This window comes from Betta splendens, chromosome 5, assembly GCF_900634795.4.
Source record: "Betta splendens chromosome 5, fBetSpl5.4, whole genome shotgun sequence".
In the NCBI taxonomy this organism is placed as follows: Eukaryota; Metazoa; Chordata; class Actinopteri; order Anabantiformes; family Osphronemidae; genus Betta; species Betta splendens.
This window is the reverse complement of record NC_040885.2, coordinates 13,033,095-13,056,644: the sequence shown is the minus strand read 5'-3', so window position 1 is coordinate 13,056,644 and position 23,550 is coordinate 13,033,095. Positions and strand designations below refer to the sequence as shown.

At 48.8% G+C, this 23,550-nt stretch overlaps 1 protein-coding gene across 3 annotated transcripts in view; it reads left to right on the top strand.

Moving 5' to 3' along the window:
- The window catches only part of kaznb (kazrin, periplakin interacting protein b), a 62,660-nt gene that overhangs the window by 21,752 nt on the left and 17,358 nt on the right, over positions 1 to 23,550 (top strand). For all 3 annotated transcript variants that reach the window (XR_003786016.3, XM_029151763.3, XM_029151764.3), the window contains exon 4: positions 4,342 to 4,549. Coding sequence is in view for 2 of the 3 variants with exons in the window: in XM_029151763.3 (XP_029007596.1) it covers positions 4,342 to 4,549 (208 nt within the window). In the remaining variant the exon portion in view is untranslated. The remainder of the gene's footprint in view (positions 1 to 4,341; positions 4,550 to 23,550) is intronic.

Genomic DNA, 23,550 nt, shown 5'->3' with positions numbered 1-23,550 from the left:
CGAAGCCCTGCGATGGATTCCAGGGACCGGTGGGAGAGGATGCGATGAAAGGAAACATCCAGCAGGGAGCAGGAGTGAGATTGAGGGGAAATGATCCTAGAAGCAGAACAGCCTCCGTGCAGAGCAGGAATGGACCTGGTGCGACTTTGTGAAGTTGTGCTCTCCATCACGAGGCGCGTGTTTTCTGCCCAGAGGTCTTCAAGTTCATTAAAGTCAAACTCCCATCTCCCTCCGACTCCCCAGAGTCCTGCAGACAAGGCTCTATCTTCATACTCATCAAGGCCTCTGGCACCGCATCTCACCCGCCGCCCTGTTGACTGTTATCTCCAGGATGAGCCGCTGTCGAGCTGTTTATTACTGTCACGCTCTCACGCGCGGCAGAGGGACATGGCTGCGAGGCGTCGGAGCGGAACCCGGTGAGGATCTGGGCCCAGTGTGACAGCAGATAAGTGCTTCTCTCCAGGTCTTATCTGAGCCTTCATAGACCAGAGCATCAGGGATCACACTTTAGCCTCCGCCACGGAAAGAAGCCGCTGTTTGTTACTGTTGGGCAGCCGGAGCAGCCTGGTGCTGGCGTGAATGAGCACTTAGTCGCACCCTCTAGTAAACATAATGACATCAGGCTGATGGGATGGGCTGGAGACAGGTGCGCTGGAGAGCGACAGCCACGGAAATGCAGCAATGCAAATGTGATGCATTGGTCATTTTGAAACGTGAAGCGTAAAGAGAGGAGCGATGGAGACAAAGAGGAGTTGGGTTTCCGCTCGCTGCCATCCGCTGTTTCTCCATCAATGCCCCTCTGTTCACTCGGGGCCAACGTCTTTCTCTCTCCGCCACTCGCACAGACATAAATAGCCAGTTTTCCTCCAACTGTGACATTTGCATTCGGTAAATCTGCATTCTGGGTGATCGGTCAATGTACACGACAGAAGCTCCAATGTCTGTAGTTTACATCAGTCATTTCTCTGTTTACTTGTTGCCAAATGATGTGTTTTATACGCACTTTCCTGTGACTGTAATTATCCCGATAACATGTGTTTTCACGTGAAACAGAAGCGCCCGCCGTCGCATCGATGTGTCAGTGATTCCTGATTGCTGTGGTGAAGTGGCGGCGTCCAACAAAGGCCAGTTCTGCCTCAAGTGTCTTGTTTGTGACATTTGCTGAAAGAAGGCGGTCGTTAGCGGCGCAGCAAACACTGGGATGAGGACTTTTTCCGTCTCCCCGTCTTTTCTTCCTCCCCGCGTCACGTGTTCCTGTTTCTCCCACACACGAGACGCAGCGATGGCGAACGGCCTCATGTGACGTTAACCTGCCTGCTACGGAAAAGGAAGACCACACTCCTGTACTCCGTGGTGTTCGTTTGCTACGTGCTGACTCGGCTGTTATTATCCTGAAGCCTGAAGTCATGTTTCTGTTCCCAACAGACACTTTGACACTGAGATATAGAAATTCAGCAGCTCCAATATATATATTTTGCAGACGTCTGAACTGACGCCTCACTTGTTACTGTTTTTCTAACTGATAACGATAGTGGAGCAGGGACCAAGTTAGTGGATAATCCTCATCCTCCTGGTCTGAGCATCAGTCCTACTACTAATACTACTCACTGACGTGTGTTGACTCTCGGGATTTTCCTTGAACTCCACCTGCAAACAATGGCTTGTGCCGCGCGTATGATTTAAAGAGTCCTCGATTCTGTCCAAGTGTCCTCACTGAAAATAAGTCTGCACTGTTGGTCCTTGACCCACTTCCTGCAGCTCAAACATGCCTTTACAGGAGTATAGCATAGTAAACATGTGATTAAATGCCATGTGATGGACACCAGTCAGCCGATAGAGAGGAGTGGACATTCTCCCCAGACTCCTGTTGTGACCTGTATAAATAGTTGAGCAGGGCATTATGTCACTCTGCTATTTGGAAAAAATGGAAAGCGTTCCAGTGTGTGGAGGATTAGTCGATATTCAATTAACCGAGGCAGACGGTCACGGTGACTGTTTATCAATACCTCTTTTTAGCTACACACTCTTGGCACAGTTAATTAAACTTCCCATTAATAGCATCAACCCAGCGAGCAAGCTAACAAAACAAGCACAAGTCTGAGTCCACGGAGGCGCCGGTGGGAGAGGAGCTCATTTCACTTGGTGAATTGTCCGCACTGGTCCGAGGTCCAGACCAGTTGTGGAGACGGCGGAGGAGCTTGTGTGCGTTTGAACCCACAACAGTTACGCGTTCAAGTGTTGCTTGTTGACGTGTATCTGGGACATCTCCCGACCCCTGACCGTGAAAGTCACTCATTTCCTCACATTCCTCAGCCGATGTTTTCCCACAGTGCAGCTCAACGAGGACTGTGGTGATGGTTCCGTGTGAAGAAAGACCAGAACCGGCTACGTTAGAATCATGAGCCTCTGCGGCGATGACCCTGGTTCCCGCCCCGGGTCACAGGACGGGGTGCATTATCCTTTGCCGGCCCAGCGCACGGACCGGGGACAGCGCTGTGACTGTCTAGACGGTGATAACGATCTGCCAACATGTGATGGGATCAAACATCAGCACCAGCGCGGGTGCGGATCCGTTGTTTGTCATCTGTTGGTTGTGAGTTGGGCAGTGGAGTCAAACAATAGAAGCTCTGTTTGAACTGGTGCAGTTTAAACACGCTCAGACTGGAATCTACAGTGTGATCGCACCATCTGCTCGTTTAAAATGTTTTGATATATGAGGCTGCAGGACTAATAACCAATGTGAGCTGTAAACGTTAATGGATGTGTAAAACATCAGCCCTGTCGTGATGATTGTGTAGACACACGACGTCGCTTCTTGACTAATCGTTTCCGCCTCGTCTCTGGGCGTCTGCGTCGTCACACACAGATGTTATCGGTGCCGCCGCCGTCGCCTTCACCGTAGCTCACGCTGCGTTAAACACGCAACCGGTGTAACTAGCAAATTGTGTATGATTGTGTTGTCAGTCTCATGCTCGCGTCGCGGCCTTTGGTCGTCCTCCTCTGTCAGTGAATGCCAATGAGCCCGATGCCGTTCTCGCCTGCGCCTCAGACGACGGGGCCTCGGCCGCGCATCCCTCATCTGCCCAGGTTTCCTGCCACAGATAGGATGTGCTTTTAATGCTCTGGGAAGTGAGGTGTCAAACGGAGTTGTAGACTTTGTGTATTAGCAGTGCTGCAGTATATTATTTGTATACTATTTGTCTGGGAGATGACGTTTTGCTGCAGTACGAACCGACGGCAGCGGTTACAGTGTGTTTGCCCTAAGTAGAAACTAACCATAATCCAAGTGTTTTTTACCAAAGTACAGCTCCGCAGTGTTTCACCACATCTCAGCTGTCATTCCCGGGCCCCTCGGCTTTGTGTTGGGCCCATTAGAGGGCTGCGCCTCCGTCCTCTGCAAAGTTTGCTCTGGGAGATGAAATGTTTTCCCATTGGGCGCCCGGAGCCCCCCCCCCCATCGATGTGGGGGTGAGCTTCCCAGGACAAAGAAATGAATATATAATGGAATGAAAAAGAGGGGGTGGGAGCGACAAAGCCCCGTGGGTGTGTGAGCGAGCGGGAGGAAGGGGAGCGGGAGTGAAAAGACATCGAGGCTTTTACGAGTGCTCGTCAAAGGGTTGGACGCCGCTGCCAGGAACAAGCGGGGAGAGAACTGTGCACTCGCCCCGTTCCTCGGAGCCGATCGCTAACTCGTCGCAGGCTCCGCGGGGCGCGCGACACGCAACGCGCCGTAGTTAGAGAGTTGCCGGAGAACAGCTCAGCCCCCCCCCCCCCGTCTCTCCTCCCCAACCTCTCCCCCCGGTCGTCCGGCACATGGTACGGTCCATTTAAAAGGCTGCATGTCATCTCAGTGTGCGCTGGGTCCTCGCTGAGAGCAGCTGCTCACAGCGCATTCTCCTCAGCGGGAGCACTCGCTTCACCCCGCGCCTGCTTGGGCTGCAGCTCTCTCTCCTCGCCCTCTCTTCTCTCCCCTCTCTCCCTCCGCGTCTCTCGCCCGCGCTTCCACCACCCTCTCTCCGTCCTCCTCGCCCTCGTCGTCCGCTCACACTCAGCGTAGTGCTTTGCCACAGATGTTACTCTCTGTGCAGTAACAGGTACCTATCATCTCTGGGCTCTGCAGCGGAGAACGGAAGAGGAACCGGCGTGTGCTTTTTCTTTTTTTTTCTTTTTTCTTCTTCCCCCAAATACACATATATGTGCAAACTAAACTGTGAGAGAAGAAACACAGGAGCAGGAGGAGAAGCAGAAGACAGGGTTAAAAGGAGGAGGAAAGAGTTCTAGCTTCACCTCCTCAGATGCTCCACTTGACACCATGCTGCTCTGTGTGGATTTGGTCCTCAGGGGAAAATCCTTAAAATGATGGACGACAACAAGCAGCTGGCACAGAGGATCGATGGGGCCATCCAGTCTGCCAGCCAGGAAGTGACCAACCTCCGCTCCGAGCTCTCCGCCACCAGCCGCCGGCTGGCAGAGCTGGGTGCCAGCAGCCCCCCCGCCCTGGAGAACCACCTCCAGCACAATCACCACGGCGGCAGCCTCCACTACCGGGGTGAGTGTCGCGGCGCGTGCATGAGCGTGTGTGGGGCTCGAGAGCCCGGGCGCGTGTGACTGCTTTCGGATCAACAGTGGGAAATATTCATGGAATGCGCAGCTGGGTGACTAATACAATTCCTCCGGTCTCTGTTGAAAAATCTTTTCCCCAAACTGCGATCCGAGTGACAGCAGAACGGACGCGGTGCTGCTCTTAGACAGGAGGGGCTGGGGTTAGAGAGCGTGGGCCGAGCCGCTCTGGCGGCGCTTTCCCAGGCAGCAGCTGGGCTCCTCTGGGGCCGCGGCCCCTCCAGCTCTGGCGGCTGCGCTCCTCTCTCCCTGGATCTGGCAGCCGGTCTTAAACTGTGCTTCGGGCCCCGGGACCGTGCGCCAACATCTCTGACGGCAGCTGGTGACACCATGGCACCGTTACTTAGCTGGGAGGAATAAGTGGCGAATGAGGAATAAGCTCCAGAAGAGGCTGTGGTTTCGCTAGTTTTAGAATAACTGCCTTGATATGTATTATTTTTACCTCTTTCTGCGGCCTGTGTATAATAAACATTACACATTTGGGTAAAATATCATGTGTCTAAAATGTTGTACTCGTTATCAATGAGTTCTATTTAGTTTGAAACCAGTGAAAGTGCAAATCTGTGTTGTTGCCCTGCAACTTTAAGAGACCAGGACGACAGCATAGACTGAACTTCTCAGCGGCTGCGTGCGCTGTAGTGCACAGAACGCGTGGATGCTGGCGCTGAAGAGGCCACAGAAGAACAGAGCTGGTGTTCTCCGGTTCCTCGGCCTCCGGGTGTCTGTGCTCTGCATTTGACTTGGATGCTTGCAGAGGCCTGTGGGCTACTGAGATCACAGCCCGCTGTCAGTGCCCAATGACGGGTTCGCTGTCGGTGGAGATCAGCGGCAGGTGATTTCCTCCGATCGGCCGCTGGCGTTCGAGGCCGACGTGTGGGAAATGTCAATTTTGATGTACTTGTTGGACGCGGTGCATATTCAGCGTTGTCTCAGAAATGACCCGATGAATGACAACGTTATCATTCACACAATGCAATTAAAGGAGCACTCCGTTAATTTCACGCACGGTGATAATGATGTTGTCAGGCGGCTTGGGGTCTGTGGGGACGTGGACTTTTACCAGGCAGGAAGGTTCTGATGGAAAGAGAGATTTAGGAAGTACTGTATGTGGAGCTCATCACTGTACTTTTACGTTCGTCTGGTTCTGGTGCAACAGTGAAACCTACTTCTCTGACTTAAGGAGGACTTAAGCTACAGGTGGAAGCTTTGGCCAATGAGCTTAGTGGAGTAACGGCAGCATTTGAGGAGGTAGTGTTTGGCAGATGTGTGAGGTTGTTCTTTGCAGGTGTTCAGAGCGACTCCTGGATGTTGGAGGTTTGATGTTTCAGGGACCGCAATCCAGGACGTCTGTTTTGAATAACAAAATAATATGTGTAAGATAGGTGCAGTGGTTTTAGTATTGCAGGAAGGGATGTAAACAAGCTTATGGTTGCTCTGCAAAGCACTTATTTTACAATAAAGTACATAATAGGTCAATAGGGTCAGAGTGACAGACTAGTGTTTTGACACAGGGCTAAAGTCAGTATGAATGCGGCCTCGACTCTTCAGAGTTACTGTATGTGATGTGTCCGTCCTGCTCTGGCTCCGCTCCTCTCCCCCAGCGTTAACAAGCGCTCCGACATTCCCACATTCCTGGATGTCAGGCCGCTGATGTCACGCTTCCTGTTTGCAGCGGCCGGCCCGCATCAAACCAAACCCGGACAAACAGAAGGACGAGCCTGGAACCCGCTCAGCCTCAGGGCATTTTGAGGTTGGAAGTTGCGTGGTTGGGCTCCGGGGTCTCGGGGGTTGGAGGGTTGGTGTGTGAGCGATGAGCCGGCGTCAGCGTCCAGTGGCTTAGGCAGATTAAATGCTCTGTAGGCGTGTGTTCCTCTGCAGCTCCCCGCGGAGCCCCAGCAGCATCTGTGACAGATGTCGGTGAAGGCTATAAACCTACTCGCCATCGGCCAAAGCTTTTGTTCAGCAGACCTGCATCAGCGCTGATCTGCTTTTTCGCGGTCATCCAGGTGAGGTCGCGTGGATTCTTCCCTCCAGGTTGAAGCCTTTCACTTCCCAGGTAGCATCATTAGCCTGAGAAATGTTGGCTGGAGCTCACGGATTTATCCTCCGGGAATCTTTCTGCACGGGGACTTTGTGCAACTCACCTTTATTTTTGTGCATAGTCAGTGGCTGACTGTAATAAATGACCTGCCTCGTTTGGCTCAAACCGGTGACAGTAATGCATTCGTTGTTGAGGTGACGACACCCACTCTTCTTAATCCATCACGCTGATGTCAAGGCCTTGTTCATCATTCCTAAATGATGCTGAGCGAGTCAATCGCTGCCATATGTGATGTCCGTCTCTAACCTACGAGGATAAAAAACACACACAATTCAATTTGTTCACGACAACAGAAGCTGCGTGAAAACATTTTGTCCTCTGAAATCAATGCGCTAACCTTATGGGATGTTAAATTATTTATGCTGCTGGTGGATCGGCGCCCTGCAGTCCGCTGGTGAGAAAGTGCTCATCACGGGCTCATGGGAATGTGCCTGTGCTAATCCATAAAGCTGTGTAAAACACAACCGTGAGGCAGCTGTCTGTGACTCATGCAGCATGGGGAGTATGGGCGTCCGCCGGCGGCTCGGAGCAGGAGGAACCACGTCCTCGGCATGAAGGGGGAAAAGCAATTATCCGTGTAAATGTTCTGTTTGTTGTTTTCTTTTTGTTTGTCCAGAAGAAGCGATGTCCCTCGGTTTAGATCGCAGCTTAGATCCGCAGCAGTGCAGCATGAGAGGAGTCATTTCACAAGTCAAGGCTGATGGAAGTCACTCTGTGACTGGTGCCACGTCATTGGATGACGCCCAGTGTTGACACACAGATTAACCTCACCCAGCACATTAATCAGCGTTCGACAGACAAATGCCTTCGATAACTCGTTCTTTGATAGAAATCCAAGGAAATCAAACCTGAGCTGTGGGGATGAAACAGGGAGCTTAACGCTGAACTGTGGCGCGAACCTAAAGAATGCCGCTGTGTGATGATCCAGAACCTAATGGTAACTGCAGCGTTTGAATCTGTGAGCGGCTCCTTCTTTGTAGCGACAGGCGTGCGTCATTGTTCATTTCCAGGAACAAATTTAAGCAGACGTCCAATAACATTGTTGAATTTTTCCAAAAGCTTTACAAGGTTTTACATCGTGGCCTGACTCTGACCTCTAAGTTACTTGAGGCTTTTATTCGTGTTTACACTAGTTCTGGCCTCGAAGGAGAACAAAGAAACACTTAAAGCTTATGTTTATAAAGAAAAAAACAACATGATCTTTTACCCGTCTAGTTTGTGTGGGAATTAAAACAACGTTCTACTCCCAAAATCAGCTTGTTTCAGCTCTGACATAATTGAGACATAGCTGTATACTAAGATGTTTTCACTGAGAGAAACAGTGTGTGGTAAAAAAAAAAAAAAAAAAAAAAAGTGATGAACTGACGAGAGGTTCTCCTCAGTGCTGCTCTAATGCGTTGTGCTGCAGAGTAATTGTGGGGAAGAATCCTCTCCCCATCTGGCCTCAGTTTGTCAGAGGCCTCGGGTCTCTCATTACTTCATCGTTTACATGCGCGGGGCTGGGAACGCAGCGAGAAACAACGGGGGCGAGCTCTCACCCGCTCCCGCTCGCTCTCTTTTCCTCTCCGGCCTCTCCGGGGACCACCCGCTTTCCTGCTCGCTGTCCGCATGCAGAGAAGGTATGCAGCGTGCCCCCCCCCCCCACGTATCCCCTGCCTGGCCTCGATCAGCCGCGCCCTGTCTGTGGTCAATGCAGCGTGAGAGGAACTGTGTCCAAACAATAGCCAGAGCAAAGCGGCCCCTCGCGCCCTCGCCGTTTCTCCCACCGTCTTCCTCTTCCTCGCTGGACTTCCTCCGGTGGAAGAGCCAATCGCGGCGGACGCCACATGAGAACGCAGGCGCTGGTGGGTGGAGGAATCAATCTCAGGTTGCAGAGAGGATGCAGACGGCGGCGACGGAGTCCCTCATCTGAGATCGTTTCGCATTCATTTGCATAGAACCCAGCTAAAATGAAGTGTAAATGAAAACGTGTATTACCAATTTTATATTGGATTTGTAATAATTAAAAATTATTGAAAAGCAAAGGTTAGGGGTGACTAATATAAACTGTATGAGCTGTGAATAAATGCTGCTAATTGGCTCACAGGTATTATGAACCATCTTAATTGCAGTGTTTGCACAGCTGAGCTGCTTTTTCCTAAACTCTTTTTTATATTTTACTGTTATTCTAGCTGTGAGCATTTGCACTAGAAATATTTACGGTCACATTGACAACCTTTGTTCTCGGTGCTTGTTCAATAAATATGGAGTCTGTGGTTATTTGTTTTGCCTTGTAAAGGAATGCAAGCCCCAGCAATGAGCTGCCAGAGCTGTGCAGGAGTCAATGGGAGCAGAAACCGAATGAACCTGTGAACGCTTTGGATTCGACTGCTGTGGAAGCGGGGAGACACCTTGGTCGTCCACTTTCATCTCCATGCAGGGCCGCAGGACAGCGACTCGTCTCGCTTCAAGTGCCCAAATGCAAGTGATCGTGGTTCACCAAGAGGGCGTTGAGACTGTGCTGCAGATTCAGAGGTCAGAGGTCACGGACGGCAGCTGATCCGTGTGCGTCCCGGCTTTGGGTCGGGTCGGCCGGTGCCGCGGAGCCATTAGTGGTGCCGGTCCACTGGCAGACGGGCGCTGGAGCAGGACCCGGGGGGCAGCGTTAAAGAGCGGCCACGCTCCACCAGACAGGCCTCTGCTCCTAAATTTTCCGCGTTTATCTTAATGAAACTTCACAGGGCAAGTCAGCGAAAGCCAATTGAAGGAGAACTGAGGAGGCTTCTAACCGTGACACGAAGCGTTGAATCGCTTTCTGCTGTGACACTCTGCCTCTCAGATGATATTACTGCTATCAGTGAGACTGATACGTCTTCATATGCTAATTAGATTCATGAAAGCCAGAGTGCTCCTTTAACTATTTTCTTCCCCCTGGCTCAGGAAACTCATTGTTTCCCAAATGATTTTTAATGGAAATGACATTTAATATGTATTTCCTGTGTGTAGGTCAAGGCTTGGGTTAAGAGCACATTATAGCGCCGGCATTTATTGGCTTGGGAGAATGAAGAGGAATTGGCTAATGAGGATATTCTTCACTGTTATTGCTCCCTCTTTGGGTACTTTTCTCCCCCATTTCCTTCGCACAGGCCCCTCGTCAGAACCTCACATGCAGCACGCTCCTCCGTAGTTTTTTCATCAAGAAAGGAAATGAACTGTGGGAAATGGCTGCGGACGAGCTCTGCATATCCTCCGTGGGTATCGTGTATCTTTCGCCGCCACATGTCGGCGTAGAGGATTTATGTTATGGACTGGATGAAATGCGGCTGTGCTTCCTGGTTTTATGGACCTGCTGGATGTTTAATCCACATCAGGTGCGTCTGGAGATCGTCACTCTGTGAGTCCAGGACGGCGAAACCTACTCTAACACGGTTTACTTTACTGTGGACGAGCTGCTCCCGGACAGGATCTAATGAAAGAGCAGAGTTATGAGTGATTAAGATTGACTGCACATATGCAATGAGACAACAATGGGCTCCTGACTGGGTGTTTAGTGTGATTCTCCCATGTGGGCAGTTTGGAGGCCAGTGACTGGGTGCTGTGGAGCCCCCTTCGCAACAGGAGGCACAGATAATGATCCGACTTTAAGAGCTCAACCCTCCTGTTGCCCCCGCGCCTCCCGTCTGCACATCTAACCGTTCCTTTTCACCTTAAATCATCCAAATCCCTGTTGAGTCCAAACTTCAAACAACCGCAACTCTCAGAAAGGGAGTGAGAGACAGACAGCGAGGGAGAGGAGGCCTGGCTCCCCTCACAACAATCTCAGCTCATCGTATTAAAATGCCTCATTGCTTCAGCAGCGGAGATCTTTTTTTTTTATTTTTTATTGCTGCTGGTACATATTGTTGCCGTGGCTGCAGTTTAAATTCATTCCCAGAGGAGAATGGACTAGACACGCAGGAAAATGAGTTTTGAGGAAGTGCAGCGCTCGCCCCCCCACTGTATCCAGAGGACGCTATGCGTGACATTCCGGCGGGGCAGAGGATAAGCAGAACACTCCGCTGCGTCTCTGAATGGTGCGAGACTGATGTAGTGAAGACATGCTGAACAGCGCTGGACCGATTAACCCTTCAATAACCGCTTTTGGTCGGTGGCGATAATTTGTTAAAATGAGCGATTTCAACAAGAGAAAAGACGGGACCAGAAATAAAATAGTTGATTTCTACTAATGTGTAGCTCGTGTGTGTGTGTGTGTAGTGACTGGCTGCATTCCCACACAGCTTCTCCCACAGCAACAGATGGCTCACGCTGCACCACACCTGACTCTTTAATTTTTACTGGCGCTCCTCTGCGCGCGGCTGCTCAGGTTGTTTCCATTTATGCTAAAATGAGTCAATTTAGAGTTTAAATTCATCGTCTGCAGACAACACGGATCCAGCGAACGAGATCACTACACATAGTTACCTAAAGTTTGAAAGGAGCTTGTGTTTTTGTCCCTGTTTAGACATGTTATGATAAAACAACACGCCTCTGCATTTGGATGTTACCAGCACTGAAACGCTGGTGTCATGCGTGTACGCGGCGCCACCCCAGAATTACTGTTGCTCTGCAGCCTGAAGGCATCAGTGCTGAAAGCTTTGTGTTTTCTCTTGCTGAGGAGGTTCCGCACAAATATTTATCGGGTCACCAATTACTGTCGCCCGGCTGCTCAGGCATATGTGCCCGCAAACACACGGCGCCTTTGTTGAGATTGGTGCGTGCGTGCATTCCTGTAAATGTGTTTATTGTTTGCAGTAATTGTCTGGCTGCATTATGCCTCAAAACAGATGTCCTCCGTCCTGAAGCGAACGCGTTGGCACCACGTTTGGGCTTTTCTATGTAGGCAACCGGCTCATGCTGGACACTCAAATCCTCACACTGGGTGATTGAATTAATCACTTAGACATGTCTAGGTTAAGTGCAGCTAGGGTTTATTTCTTAGATTGGGAGCTGTAATATTTGTGTATAGGTCATGCTCTCCTGCTATAGTAGAATCGTTGATATGATGTGATGAACACAAGCTTTTAGTGCTGATCCAGCTGTTAAGGTCACTTTGGATGTTGTAGTTTTGAATCGACTCAGACTGAGACAGTTACAGGCTGATTACAAATGATAAAATCCTCCTTGTGACTAGTGGACTCACTTCCATCCCGTTCCCTCCTCCGCCGCCTGCCATCAGACTGTAGCTGCGGCCACGTTCCGATATCAGCACATAGTTGGGTTGACAGCTCCACAGACTGGACGTAAGTGATCTTCTGTTCCGCCTAACAAAGAGCCCCATTCAACATGGCCGCCTTCCCTTGAAGCCGTGCGGTTTCCTGGGAGGGGCTTTTCAGATGTCGGGGTTTCCCACAGACTCCCCCAATTAACCACGGCAAGACACTCAGCCACACTCTCTGTCCGGGAATGCGCTCCCCAACCCCAAAGTATGCTCCTTTTCCATTCCTGTTGCAAAACCCTCCTCATTTCCAAATCACGTTCACCAGAGGCACAAAACGTCCACACAGCATTTTATTTTACACTGTTGTGCAGTGAGACCGACGTGTCTGGCCGCCACCTGCCTGCATTTATTACTAAGCGGAGTTTACCTGAGGGTCCAGTCTGGGGTCCAGGGCGGCGCCGTAGCAGCGCTGTGATCCGCGTTTCTATGGTTATTGTGTCTTTTTGTCTTTTATTGAGACGCGCTCTGTTGCTTTGCCTGGATTGGGGGCGATGTGTGCCACGGGGCTGCACGGCGCCCGCTGCTTCGCCGAAAAACCCGTCCGAACGAGGGGATGTGGCTGTGGCTGTAATTTACTGTCCACAGCCGGGTTCTGCAGCAAAAAACTGGAGCAGGAAGGAACACAAGTTATTGTATGTGGGCATCAACCAGCCGGTATAGTTACGAAGAGCTTTATTTATACATTTTAAAATGAATATTTAAATATGGATAGCAGGATTGCTGATGTGCTCCCTTGTACTGAACGGACTCGCTGGCTGCTCCATCTGGACTCAATTAGGCATCCTGCTATTCACTGTAGAGTTCAAGTGACCATTAATTCCTGTTAATCGATGCTGTTTTTTCTTATTAGTTGGGTGTTGACCTTTCAACAAGTTACTGCAGCCCAGGAGAGATTTAATAGTGCTCACACTGCGCTGCCTTTATGAATAAATGAAAGGCTATTCAAGCACCTGGGGTAGGAGTACTGAACAGTAATTATTAAGCCTGGTTTCACTGTTAATAGACCTACAGCGCTGCAGTACTGTATGTAACGCCAATTATAGGTCTGCTTATGAACGGAAATGATCATGAAAGCGAACCAGTTTTCCTCTGAGCTGGAACTGGAATCATGGTTCTTTCTCTTCCTTCAGCGGCAGCGTTTGGGGAATTCCAACCAGCCCCGTGCTGAGTCAAAGTGGACTTGAAATCACAGCTCTTTTCTCAGAGGTTTACGGTTACGCAGACCGTAGCGTGTTGCAAGAGGGAACGTGGGAATCCAGATTGTTCCGAATGTGTCATCCATCTCGCGCAGATAAACTGTTTGGACAGCTCAAGCAAGACCACGCAAACGCTCTCCCTGTGAGGAGCGCCGCTCTTTGCGTCCCGGCGTCTGAGCGTTGGGCTCCGAGTGGCAGCGCAGAGAGGAAAAGTTGAGACGCCAGAGTCTGTGCATTTATGAACGTTTTGATGTCACTGTGCTTTTCATTTGGTGCATATTTTCGATTCTCCCGAGTTCAGTCCGCTTTGTGCCGACTGGGACGCGTTTCCAAGCCGATGTGTGCGTGCACACAGGCTGCTCTCTGTTGGTCTGCGGATGGTGAAATGTTTTTGTAGGCTGCGCGCACAGTTCTTCCGTGTCTACAGTAACTCGAAGAGACGGCAGAGGACAAATAGATATGAAAGTGTATACAGAGCATGACAAAGAAAACTCACGGGACGACAAAATAGACGAGACGATGTGAAAGAATAAAACTCTGAGACTTTTATCACACCGGTGAGCTGCAGCAGAGCTCAGTGAGAGACAGGTAATGAGTGTGTGGTAATATACCTTCAGACCCTAATTGGTTTGAATGAACAGGCTGGAGAGGCTCCTCCATCAGACTGCGGATGAGGAAACTGCCAGGTGACAGGCCACGGAGAGGAACTAATTGGTTCTGTGCTGCAGACACGGCTCTTGTCTTTCCATGTGCAGCCCAAAGCAAACCTGCTGTACGCCGGCCCAGCGCCGTGCTACAGCACCAACTCATTGTTTAGCTATGTTTCTGACTTGATGAAATGAGAAGTCAGCACTTACTCTGAAATGCTATTTAGTGTCTAAAGGAAAGTTTTTTTGTCAATATTTCCAGTTGGGTGTGGAACATAATGAAAGTAATAGGGTCCAGTTCAAGAGTAGGTTACTGCAGAAAACAGCAATGTGAAAAAGCAGAGAATATATATACTTTATATTTATACAGTATGTAGGACATACAGTAGTCTATGTACTGTACATACTGTATTAATGTGAGAATAAACAATGAGCTGAGATGCTGAGATGGAAGAAATATGAAATGAAAATAGACACAGCAGTTGATTTGTCCTTGTACTGATTATTGCTGTATTATTTTTAAAAGGAACTATGGCAATGTGAGCAATGTGACAGTATCCGTCCCTGACAGTGAGCTCAGTATTGACAGACGGTACCAGTGCTCTGTAAACACAGAGAGTGTTACAGTATTCCTACAACACATTGTGTTGATTTATCTGATTTCTGCACAGAGCCGGTGAATCGCCCTCCGGGGGAGGCAGCGCATTGACATCAGGTCATTTCTGCAGTGGGTGTGAGGTCCTGAAGTGGCTCTGTCTACACAAGAGTCCAAGTTCTCCATTCTTATGTGCTCCTGGTATTAACGGGAGCGGAGACGTCGTTGGCGTCGTACTGTACGTTCCAAGTAGAGTGGATGCAATCCGTTAATACTGCTGATATTAAAGGATTACCCCAAGATTGTCTCAGGCCTTACATATGTCTCTGTGTCACCATCAGGTATTAGCTTTCTAATACTGCCTACTTTGGCTGTCTGATTACACAGCTGGAGGGTGAAGGTCCCGGCTTAGGAGCGACTCTAAGCCTGCCGTTCAGCAGTGTTTTAGGCCTCGCGTCCCATCTGCTGTACTGGGATTGCTGGTGGAGCGTTGGCTTAGACCAGCAGGTGGTGGGCGAGGCCATCTTAGGCTGGTATAAGGTGAGCCCCGACATAAGTTGGTAATGATAGTAGGTGGGGGATGAAAATGAAGGGCGGGTGTGGACTGATTCCCGTGGTAATCTGTGCCCCCCGCCTTATCTGGAGGTCTCAGAGCAGTAAGCTGCCGCGACACCATCCGCGACAACGTAAAACATAGGAAGGGAGGACAGATATGGATTTTTCCTTCATGTTGACGGCCGGGAAGAGTCTGAGGCCTGGGTGTGTATCATGGGAAGTCCACGGAGCTGAGGCGAACGGAGGTACAGTGGAGCGGGAATGCATTAGATTCCAGGCCGCGGCTGCTCGACGCGTAGCAGCTGCTGCCGCGTCTTGTCCACCTCTGACCTCTAGGTGTCGTGCAGCTGCAGGCCACAAAGTCTGCAGCCCGGTAATGAGATACGCGTGCATCTGCACATGCCAAGCCACCGTTTAAGCTTGTCATCAGCAAAATGCGGACATGTGATCTCGAGTCTCTATTACTTTCTAAAGGGGCAGCATCTGTACAGTATGTCTGCATGTACAGTTCAGTGCATGTATGTGGTGCTGTCCAGCATCCTGACAAATGAGGAATCTACTCAGTTTTCTCTTTTTCATCATTACTCATAGTGACTAATGAGTTTACTGGGACTGGTTGCATTTTAGTTTTCTTGCCATTTCCTGACATTTCTAAGCACTAATCGAACCAGTTTAGCTCGAAGGCCTGCTGGTCTGACAGGAGCCAGCTGCTCTGACATTTCTCGACCGATCAGGTATGGAGATGAAAGCTGGATAATTTAGGAAAGGCCAACCACCCACCGGCTTCGTTATTTCAGGACACACGATGAAGGGAGATGAGTAGCTTAGAAAGAGACATCTTTATCCTTTATAAATGTACCTGTAGACAGGAAATGTGTATACTCTAATGTGAAGCAAAAGCTCTAAAACCTGCTAGTATTACAAATACATTTTAATTATCGAGTATGATGCATTTATTGCATTTCAGCTGATAAAACCTCTACCTGAGCCAACATGGAGTGAAATGAAAAGCGAACCTTGCAGTGCTGGTTCTGAGAACCTTTGACTGTGAGGTCAGCAGCCGGGAGCTCAGGCTGCTTGTGAGGTTCAGTGAGAACTCTATGTGTGTGAGATGTCTGCGAGTCTCAAGCTCACATCAGTCCTTTGGTGGTTTGGTGGAAGTATGTTCACTTATTCAATCGCACCAGTTTCAGTGACATTAGATGTGAGCGTCGACCCTCTAAGCAGGTTTTAGTAGTTCATCCAAGAAAAAGACACTGAGTAAACTGAATCAGAATCAGAATGTTCATGGCAGGATTGGATTCACCAAATCCAATCCCATCGATGCCATTTCAATAAACTGTGCTGTGGTGGACGTGGAGTTTATTAACCGTGTTCTGCAGACTGGCTGCAGCGACAGGCTCCGCCAGCAAATAGTGGAGTCCTTCAGAGGTGCTGTCGTGTTATTATTACATGATCTGCTAACAGTGCAGCAGCTGTCACACCGGACACACAGACATCCCTCAGTCTGAAGTCCAGCTTCGACACCTTGAGGAACGGACGCATTATGTAGGTACAGTACACACAACTGGGCTTAGAGGGAACTAAGTGAGTTAGTGGTTAATAAACATGATGTTCTGAAGCCTTCATGAGGTTTTTAAACCTCTTGTTTCTCTCATTCTGTTTTGATTCATTTAGTTTTTTAGTCTGTTCAGGTTTAAATATTTCACCTCAGACAGAGCCCACGCTTCCTTTAACCCTCCTTTGCTACAACGTGACATCTTTCAGGAATCTGAACGGACTATTCGTTAATTAACCAGGGAACTGTGTGGAGGAAGTGGGAGCTGCTGACGTTCTCCAGTCAGTCCGGTCCCCTCTCTGCAGAGTGAACCGCCTCAGGGGGACACAAGCACAAAACTCTAATTTGACAATTGCGACTGCCGGCGCTGGTGCTGTGTCTCTTCCCCGCTCGCAGCCCGATTATTTGCCGAAAACAGAAAGGAATCGAGCGGTGATGTCTGGAAGTTCCTTTCTGCTCCTCTTGTTCCACTGCGTCTGAGTGTTCTTGACTGTGTGGCTGCGCGTTGCAGGCTGCCCTGCAGGGCGCCAGCAGCATGCATCTCCCGGCCGCTCTGTTCCTATTACTGCAGTCACTCTCCTGGGGAGCAGAGATCGAACGCACGGGGATCAGCGACGCAGAACCGACTGGGGGGGGACGGACACGGGGTGGGGGGTATCTGTCACTTCAGGAGGTGCAGAGCTGGAGAGGAATCTTAATAATCATGAGGAAAACAGACTCCTGTGAGGGAATGGACTAGATGAGATGAGGGATTCAGGGGTTTAAAACTTGGACTGAGGCGTGATGGATGAGGGGGGGTGCAGGGAAGGAGGGCAGCGAGGGGAATGAGCGGCCTGTCGGCACAGCCGCCGTGTTGGCGGTGACACGGTGCAAAAGAAGGGCTCGCGTTTTATAGGTGACATACTGCAGACAAGTGGCTGGAGACACGCGCGCCTGTGCTGCGTGGAGGACAGCGCTGTGCTGATAAAACACAGTAACTCTGACACATTGTGTTCTCCGTATTTTAAATTGTCCAATAATGAAATTCCATTCACCCCATAAAATGGATTCATCTGGGTTTTTGGCAGAAGTCTTTGACTCCAGCTTGCGTCAGAGCCTGTCGCGGAGGTTGGGCTGTCTGTGGCTCAGACATGTTTCATCAGACAGGACCGCTTTCCATTTGGACTCACAAGTTTTACATTCAATTATTTTAGTTTTCCTCACAGACTGATCTTAAGAAGGACCTGCTCTGCCTGTGCACACGTTCTTTCCATTGTAACTGGCAACAGGTGCGATTTCACCTGTGATGCAATCTGTTAGTTGTTAATTTATTCAAATGATGATGTAGTGATATTAACAAGACACTAATGAATATGAGCTGTGCTAAGTAATAGGTTGCTGAGTCAAGCATGTACTAGTCAGGAAATCTGAACAGGAAATAAAAACCTTCTTAATTACATTGTAATAATCGTAATAAAACCTAACTTTGCCCAGTTCAATTACAGCAAATACCACAATGAGAGAGTCAAAGCGCTTGCATTACAGGTGTTCTCATGTACCCTGAATGATTAGACTGTTTAAGGCTGAAGGTGGAATGTGATAGTCTATGTACGAGAAGAAATTACATACATACATATTACATGTAGATTTGATGTTTGGAATGCAGCAGGAGAAGAGTGTGCAGGAAGCTCTGTCCTTAAGCCTATAAAGCTCAGCTAAGCTGCTAATTAGCACTTCCGGGGCTGTCCCCCTAATTAGAGCGTTGTGTTTGCGGACGCTCTGGAAGATGGGACAGGTTAGATAAGCAGTGCGGACGCTCTGCTGCACAGGACCCGTCTCTTCCCTGACCTCCACTGCATTACACGGGGAGCAAATGCTCAGCTTCCCCCTCCAGATTGGGAGGCATTAGTCATTCTGAGCGGTGCGCGCCGTTGAGGGAAAACGCTGATTCAGGATTTTATAGAACTGTAAGGTGCTGAAAGAGGAGGGCATCGACCTTAAAGACTTCAGCCTCTATTGTAACACTAGCCCTGAATAGGAGTCAGAGACTAAATCTTATGGGTCATTTTTCATTAACTGAATTTTTCACCATTATTGTAAAACTTTCCACCACAATGGGTAATTCATCACCTTGCCAGCGGGATGTAGTCCTGTGTGATGTATTCCTTCCTCCTAGGATAACACAATGTCTTTACTATTTGTCATAGCACGACTTTCTATCAAAGCTTATTCTGTAATCCATGTGCAGTAATATGAGAAATGACCATAGGGATTGCACTGTGTGTAAAATGCATTGAGCTCCGTGCTTCTTAAGCCTCCTTCTTCTCCAGGTCTGAGCCGACCGATAACAAGCTCTTCAGTCCAAAGCCATCGTGACCTAAATATAGTTTGTTGGTAGAAGTAATGCGTTTTCCAGGCTTTGAGCGCTCGGTACAGTTGTGACGGTTTTGCTAGGTCACCTTTACTCTTCTACCCTAGTGTAGCACTCGATAATGAAAGAGTTTGAAAGTTGAACCCTTCTGGGGTCTGCCTCGTCGTACCCGTGTTTCTAAGTGGTTCCAAAAGTAATACAATCTGTCCAGCGTGTTTTTGATCGCACATAATGCCTGTCTTAGTTGGTAGTTAGTACAATCGACAGGCCTGTTCACTCACACCCAAACATTTCAGTTCCTACTCAGACGAAGCGTTCTGGGAGTTTTAAACCTGAATCCTGATTTTTTTTAATCCGGTCCCTAACTGCATAAACCCCCCACCCCCCCTCCCATTTAATGCTTCTTTTCATCTAATGCAATAAAATATACAACAAACATCCTCATCCTATCTGATGTGTTCTGCCTCTGCTTGCGGGTTTTAGTACAGTATTAGGATTGAGAGTGGGCTTACGTAACCACTGGAGTTCAAACACACTGTAAATTGACACTGGCATCATTCTTGTCCTCTGTGGACAAACAAACTGATAACAATGCTTTGCACCATGGAAACACTACATACCTACAGTACAGTAAGATCCTACCTGTTTGGGATAAAATGAACACGAGTTTGCTATGAAATGGATGGGACTGTGTTTGTGCTGCGTAGGCTCATACAGTGCATGTAGTTCCCCTGTGGCATCTGTTGTGCTTAATACACATACAATCTGATGCTTTGCTGCGAGGATGTTGTGAAACTCTTCATCGTCAGTACTGCTAGTACTAGTTTGACCTAGAGACTCATCATTACAGCAACAATTTTTTAACTTATAGTTTCAACTTTGTTTAACTTTTGACACACCCGGGTTTGAAGGCAGAACAGCATGGGTTTTATGCTCTCTGTGTTGCTCTACTGCAATTAGCAGCTGTAACAGACAGTACAGTAGCAAGTCTAAAGGGCAAGTGCTACGATACGTTACACCACAGCCACATTACATCAATAAATCAATAACACGAGTCGCCCGCTGATTTAACCGTTGTTTTCACTCCAACAAAGATATAGTTGCTGGGTCTGCGTTAAGCTTCGCTGTGTTGAGCTGTTGTACATTGCAGATGATATGGAATTCTGTTTGAAGACTCGCGGGGCTGACAGCGCGGGCGCCCGTGTGGGTGATCCCTCCCCTCTCATCAGCGGCTGGCTCGTCTGGGTGCGGCGTGCGTGCGGGGGCGTCAGTTCTATTATTCACACCTTTAGCCAGCATCACTCGTGGTCAGGCCCCTGCTTCTGTGCTCCACATGCTGCTCCAGCTATTATACCACAGCAGCATCAAAAGAGACGTCTTTGCGCTCCTCTGATACGCCCACCGCTGACTCCACTGCGCCACTGTGTTGTATTATTCAGGTTCAGTGATGATGCGTTCCCCCGGGGACAGGCTTCTGCTGTCCCACTGGAGCCCTTTAATCTCGCTTCATTGTGGTGTGTTCGGAGTTACAGCATCTCCTTTAGCTCTCAAACGAACAGTTATTAACCACAGTGCTGGTGGTGCGGATAAGAGTAGGGCAGATGATGCCCGGTCCACCCTCTGACCCGGTCCCGCTGTCCCCCTCGGACTCAGCGGCAGCTGGGACGCGTGCGTCGGAGTGGCATGTGTGAAAAAACGCGCTGATCAATTCCCAGGCGCGCGAGGGCGCAGAGGTCAGAGGGCGGCTCGCGGCTTCCCAAGGTCCCCTGTGCTCGGGTGATATTAAAGAGCAGAGCCTGCTCTTTAATACGGCCGGCTGCTGCTGCCGTCGGTGCAGATTTTGAAGGCAGCAAAGGCGTCGGCGCAAGGAGATGTGGAGGAATTTTTTTTTTTTTTTAGTCGTGTCAGTGCTGGATTTCTTCCAGGCAGATTTTCCTGCTTAATCTTCACTTTCAATCCGCCCTCATCGAGCTTTTCCTGGTCCGGCAAAGCCGCAGGGTTTTGGCAGGACAGATGACCAGCTGTGACCTGCAGAATGAACCAGATGAGCCATGAAGTCTCATGGGTGCATGCGATTGTCTGCACACTTGCCTATTGTGACTAGTGTGTGGTATTGCGAATGCTAAAACCTCTACGAAATCTATGTATTTGTGCCATTAATGGTGAAGAAACTGCAGCATTTATGACATTTTCTTGAGTTGCTGGATGTGAGTTTGATGTAAGGGTTGCTATGGTAACTCTATACAGTAGCACCATTTTATTTGTCCTCAAAATAAAAATAAATGCAGGTGTTTACATTTGCAGTGACCTTGTTGGACTGCGTCTCCGACTAAACCATAACTTGCTGCCTATAGGAACCCGAACCCAACCTGAAGCCACCGTATCTGTGAGTTCTGCTCGGCTGCGGCAGACACTGGCTGATCCAACCGAACCTTGAGCCGCGGTGCTCTTGCAGGAGGATGTTTTGGATTAACTAGTGTACGAATGACAGGGGCTAATCCTCCAGACATCCAAAAGCAGTTATTATCTGCTCCATAATGGAGTCCTTGTTTTCACTGCTTGAGCCACAATCATGAAGATTACACATTCTTGATACACTGTCCCACATCTGTCCCATGTCTGCAACTCCAGGTTGTGGCATTTAACATGAAGAGGCATTTGTTTTAGCGCTTCCTTCCCAACAAGCACTGCTCCTTACTATTCCAGTTTGACTGGTCAGCCCCACTGGGATTATTTGTGGAATGATGTATTTCATGACCACGAGGTTAGACGTCATATCACTGGTTTTCTTAAGGCTGTAGTTGAATGATCAGCTGAAGTAGTTTTCTTCTTTTAGTTTAGTTTAGTTAGTGTTTCTGCCAGAGCTTCAGCCGTGTTGGTTCCAGAACACCTTACCAGCATCCTGCGGCTCAGTCGGCATGTGTGATGCCATATTTGAAGAATATTAAAGACTTCCCAATGATGTACAATGTCATCTGCTGACATGTGATAAACCTCAAACTGGGTTTAACTCAGGGCGTATTAGAAAATAAACCATTCCCTTGCAATCAATCCGAATGAAACCGGCACTAAATGTTAAACCTCAAACATAATTTCTTACTGGGACAGAGAAGATCATTGTCTGGTGGTGCCTGTCTCCTGTGTCATCGCTGATGGATTGCAGCACATTTGCACGTCATGTTGATGAACAGTTTCAGCCAAATGGAAAATAGGGAGGTGGTGAAACAAACAAGCTAGTTCTGATTTAAAAATACCCACAAAATGGCCTGTAATGAAGAGGACTTCCTGCAGTTTGTGAGTGCCGCTCAGCACACTAAACCTTTCTGCAGGCATTTTTTCAAAGTCTGTCTAACTTCTTGTCCTTTAATACAGACATCATTAGAAAGAAAGAGAAAGACAACAAAACCGGACACTGAGCTGAGCAACGCCAGCCACAGCACGGCAACCCTGGACAGTCATCCTCCTCCAGCCATTTTTCCTCATTGATGTAATGGATGTGTCCCTGAAGGGGCTTTTTGTGCATGTTTCCTCAGGGCCGGCTGCTGTTGTGCTCTTAATGTCAGCATAAAGATAGCATCCAGAGGCTATGGATCACAGCAGCCTTGGAGCAGCCTTTCAGGCCTAATGTTCTGTGAGTGCCGCTAGTATTGATTCACTGTGTCACGTATGATTAGAAATCCGTAGACAGTAAGTTTTCAGCTCCCGGCAAAGGAGAAGTGCCATTTTTCTGCAGTGTTTGGGCTTCAATGTTTGGGCTGTATAATCGAGACGTGTCAGCTCAACTTTGATATATTGCATTTAGTTTCACTTTCAATCTGTCTGCAGGGATGAATCTAAAACCTTGGGGGTGTTGAAATTCAACTTGTACCCGTCGTTGCTGCCAGTCAAGACTTCAGGCAAACCTTTCTTTAATTTTTTAATTTCAGACTTAACATATTAATACCAAAAATATCCAAGTGAATGAATAAGAATACAAATGCATCAATATGAAAGTCCACATATATAAAATCACATAGTAAACAAAGTATTAAATAACCCAGAACATGTTTCATGCTTTGCACACTCTTGTCCTTCAGCCTCATGAGTTCGTCGGCTGGATTAAATTCCCACAGACTCATCCGACGCCTCGTCGGCTCCTCTGCTCCGTTCTCCGTACTCTCACACACAATCTTTTTTTTATCAGACTTAGATTCAGAGCAGGTGATTGCGAAGGCCAGGTCATCCGATGCAGCGCTCCATCATCCTCTGGACAAATGGTTGTTACACAACCCGGAGGTGTGTTTGGAGTCGTTGTTTTCTGGGAAGACAAACGACGGTCGCGCTGAGTGCAAACCAGGTGGGCTGTCGTTGGCGGCGCGTCGCGGCAAAATGATGCCGGTGGAGCGTCGCGCCATCACTCCTCCTCCATGCTTTGCAGGGGGAACCGCGTGTTCAGGACCCATACGTTCCATACGTTGTGTGTTTCTTGCCATTGAATGGATTCATGCAGTAGTTGTAGTGCTCTTGTGCCAAATGGGCATAATTACTGTTTGACTAGATTCTACAAGGCTTCACGTTTTAGTGTTGTGACAGTCACTTTGCCCATGAAGAGGATTATCACCACTGCTTTTGTCCTTATACTTTATTGTTTATCACCTCTCCCTCTGTTAAACACATCAAATAAGCAATTATCAAATGCGTCCCCCTCTGTGT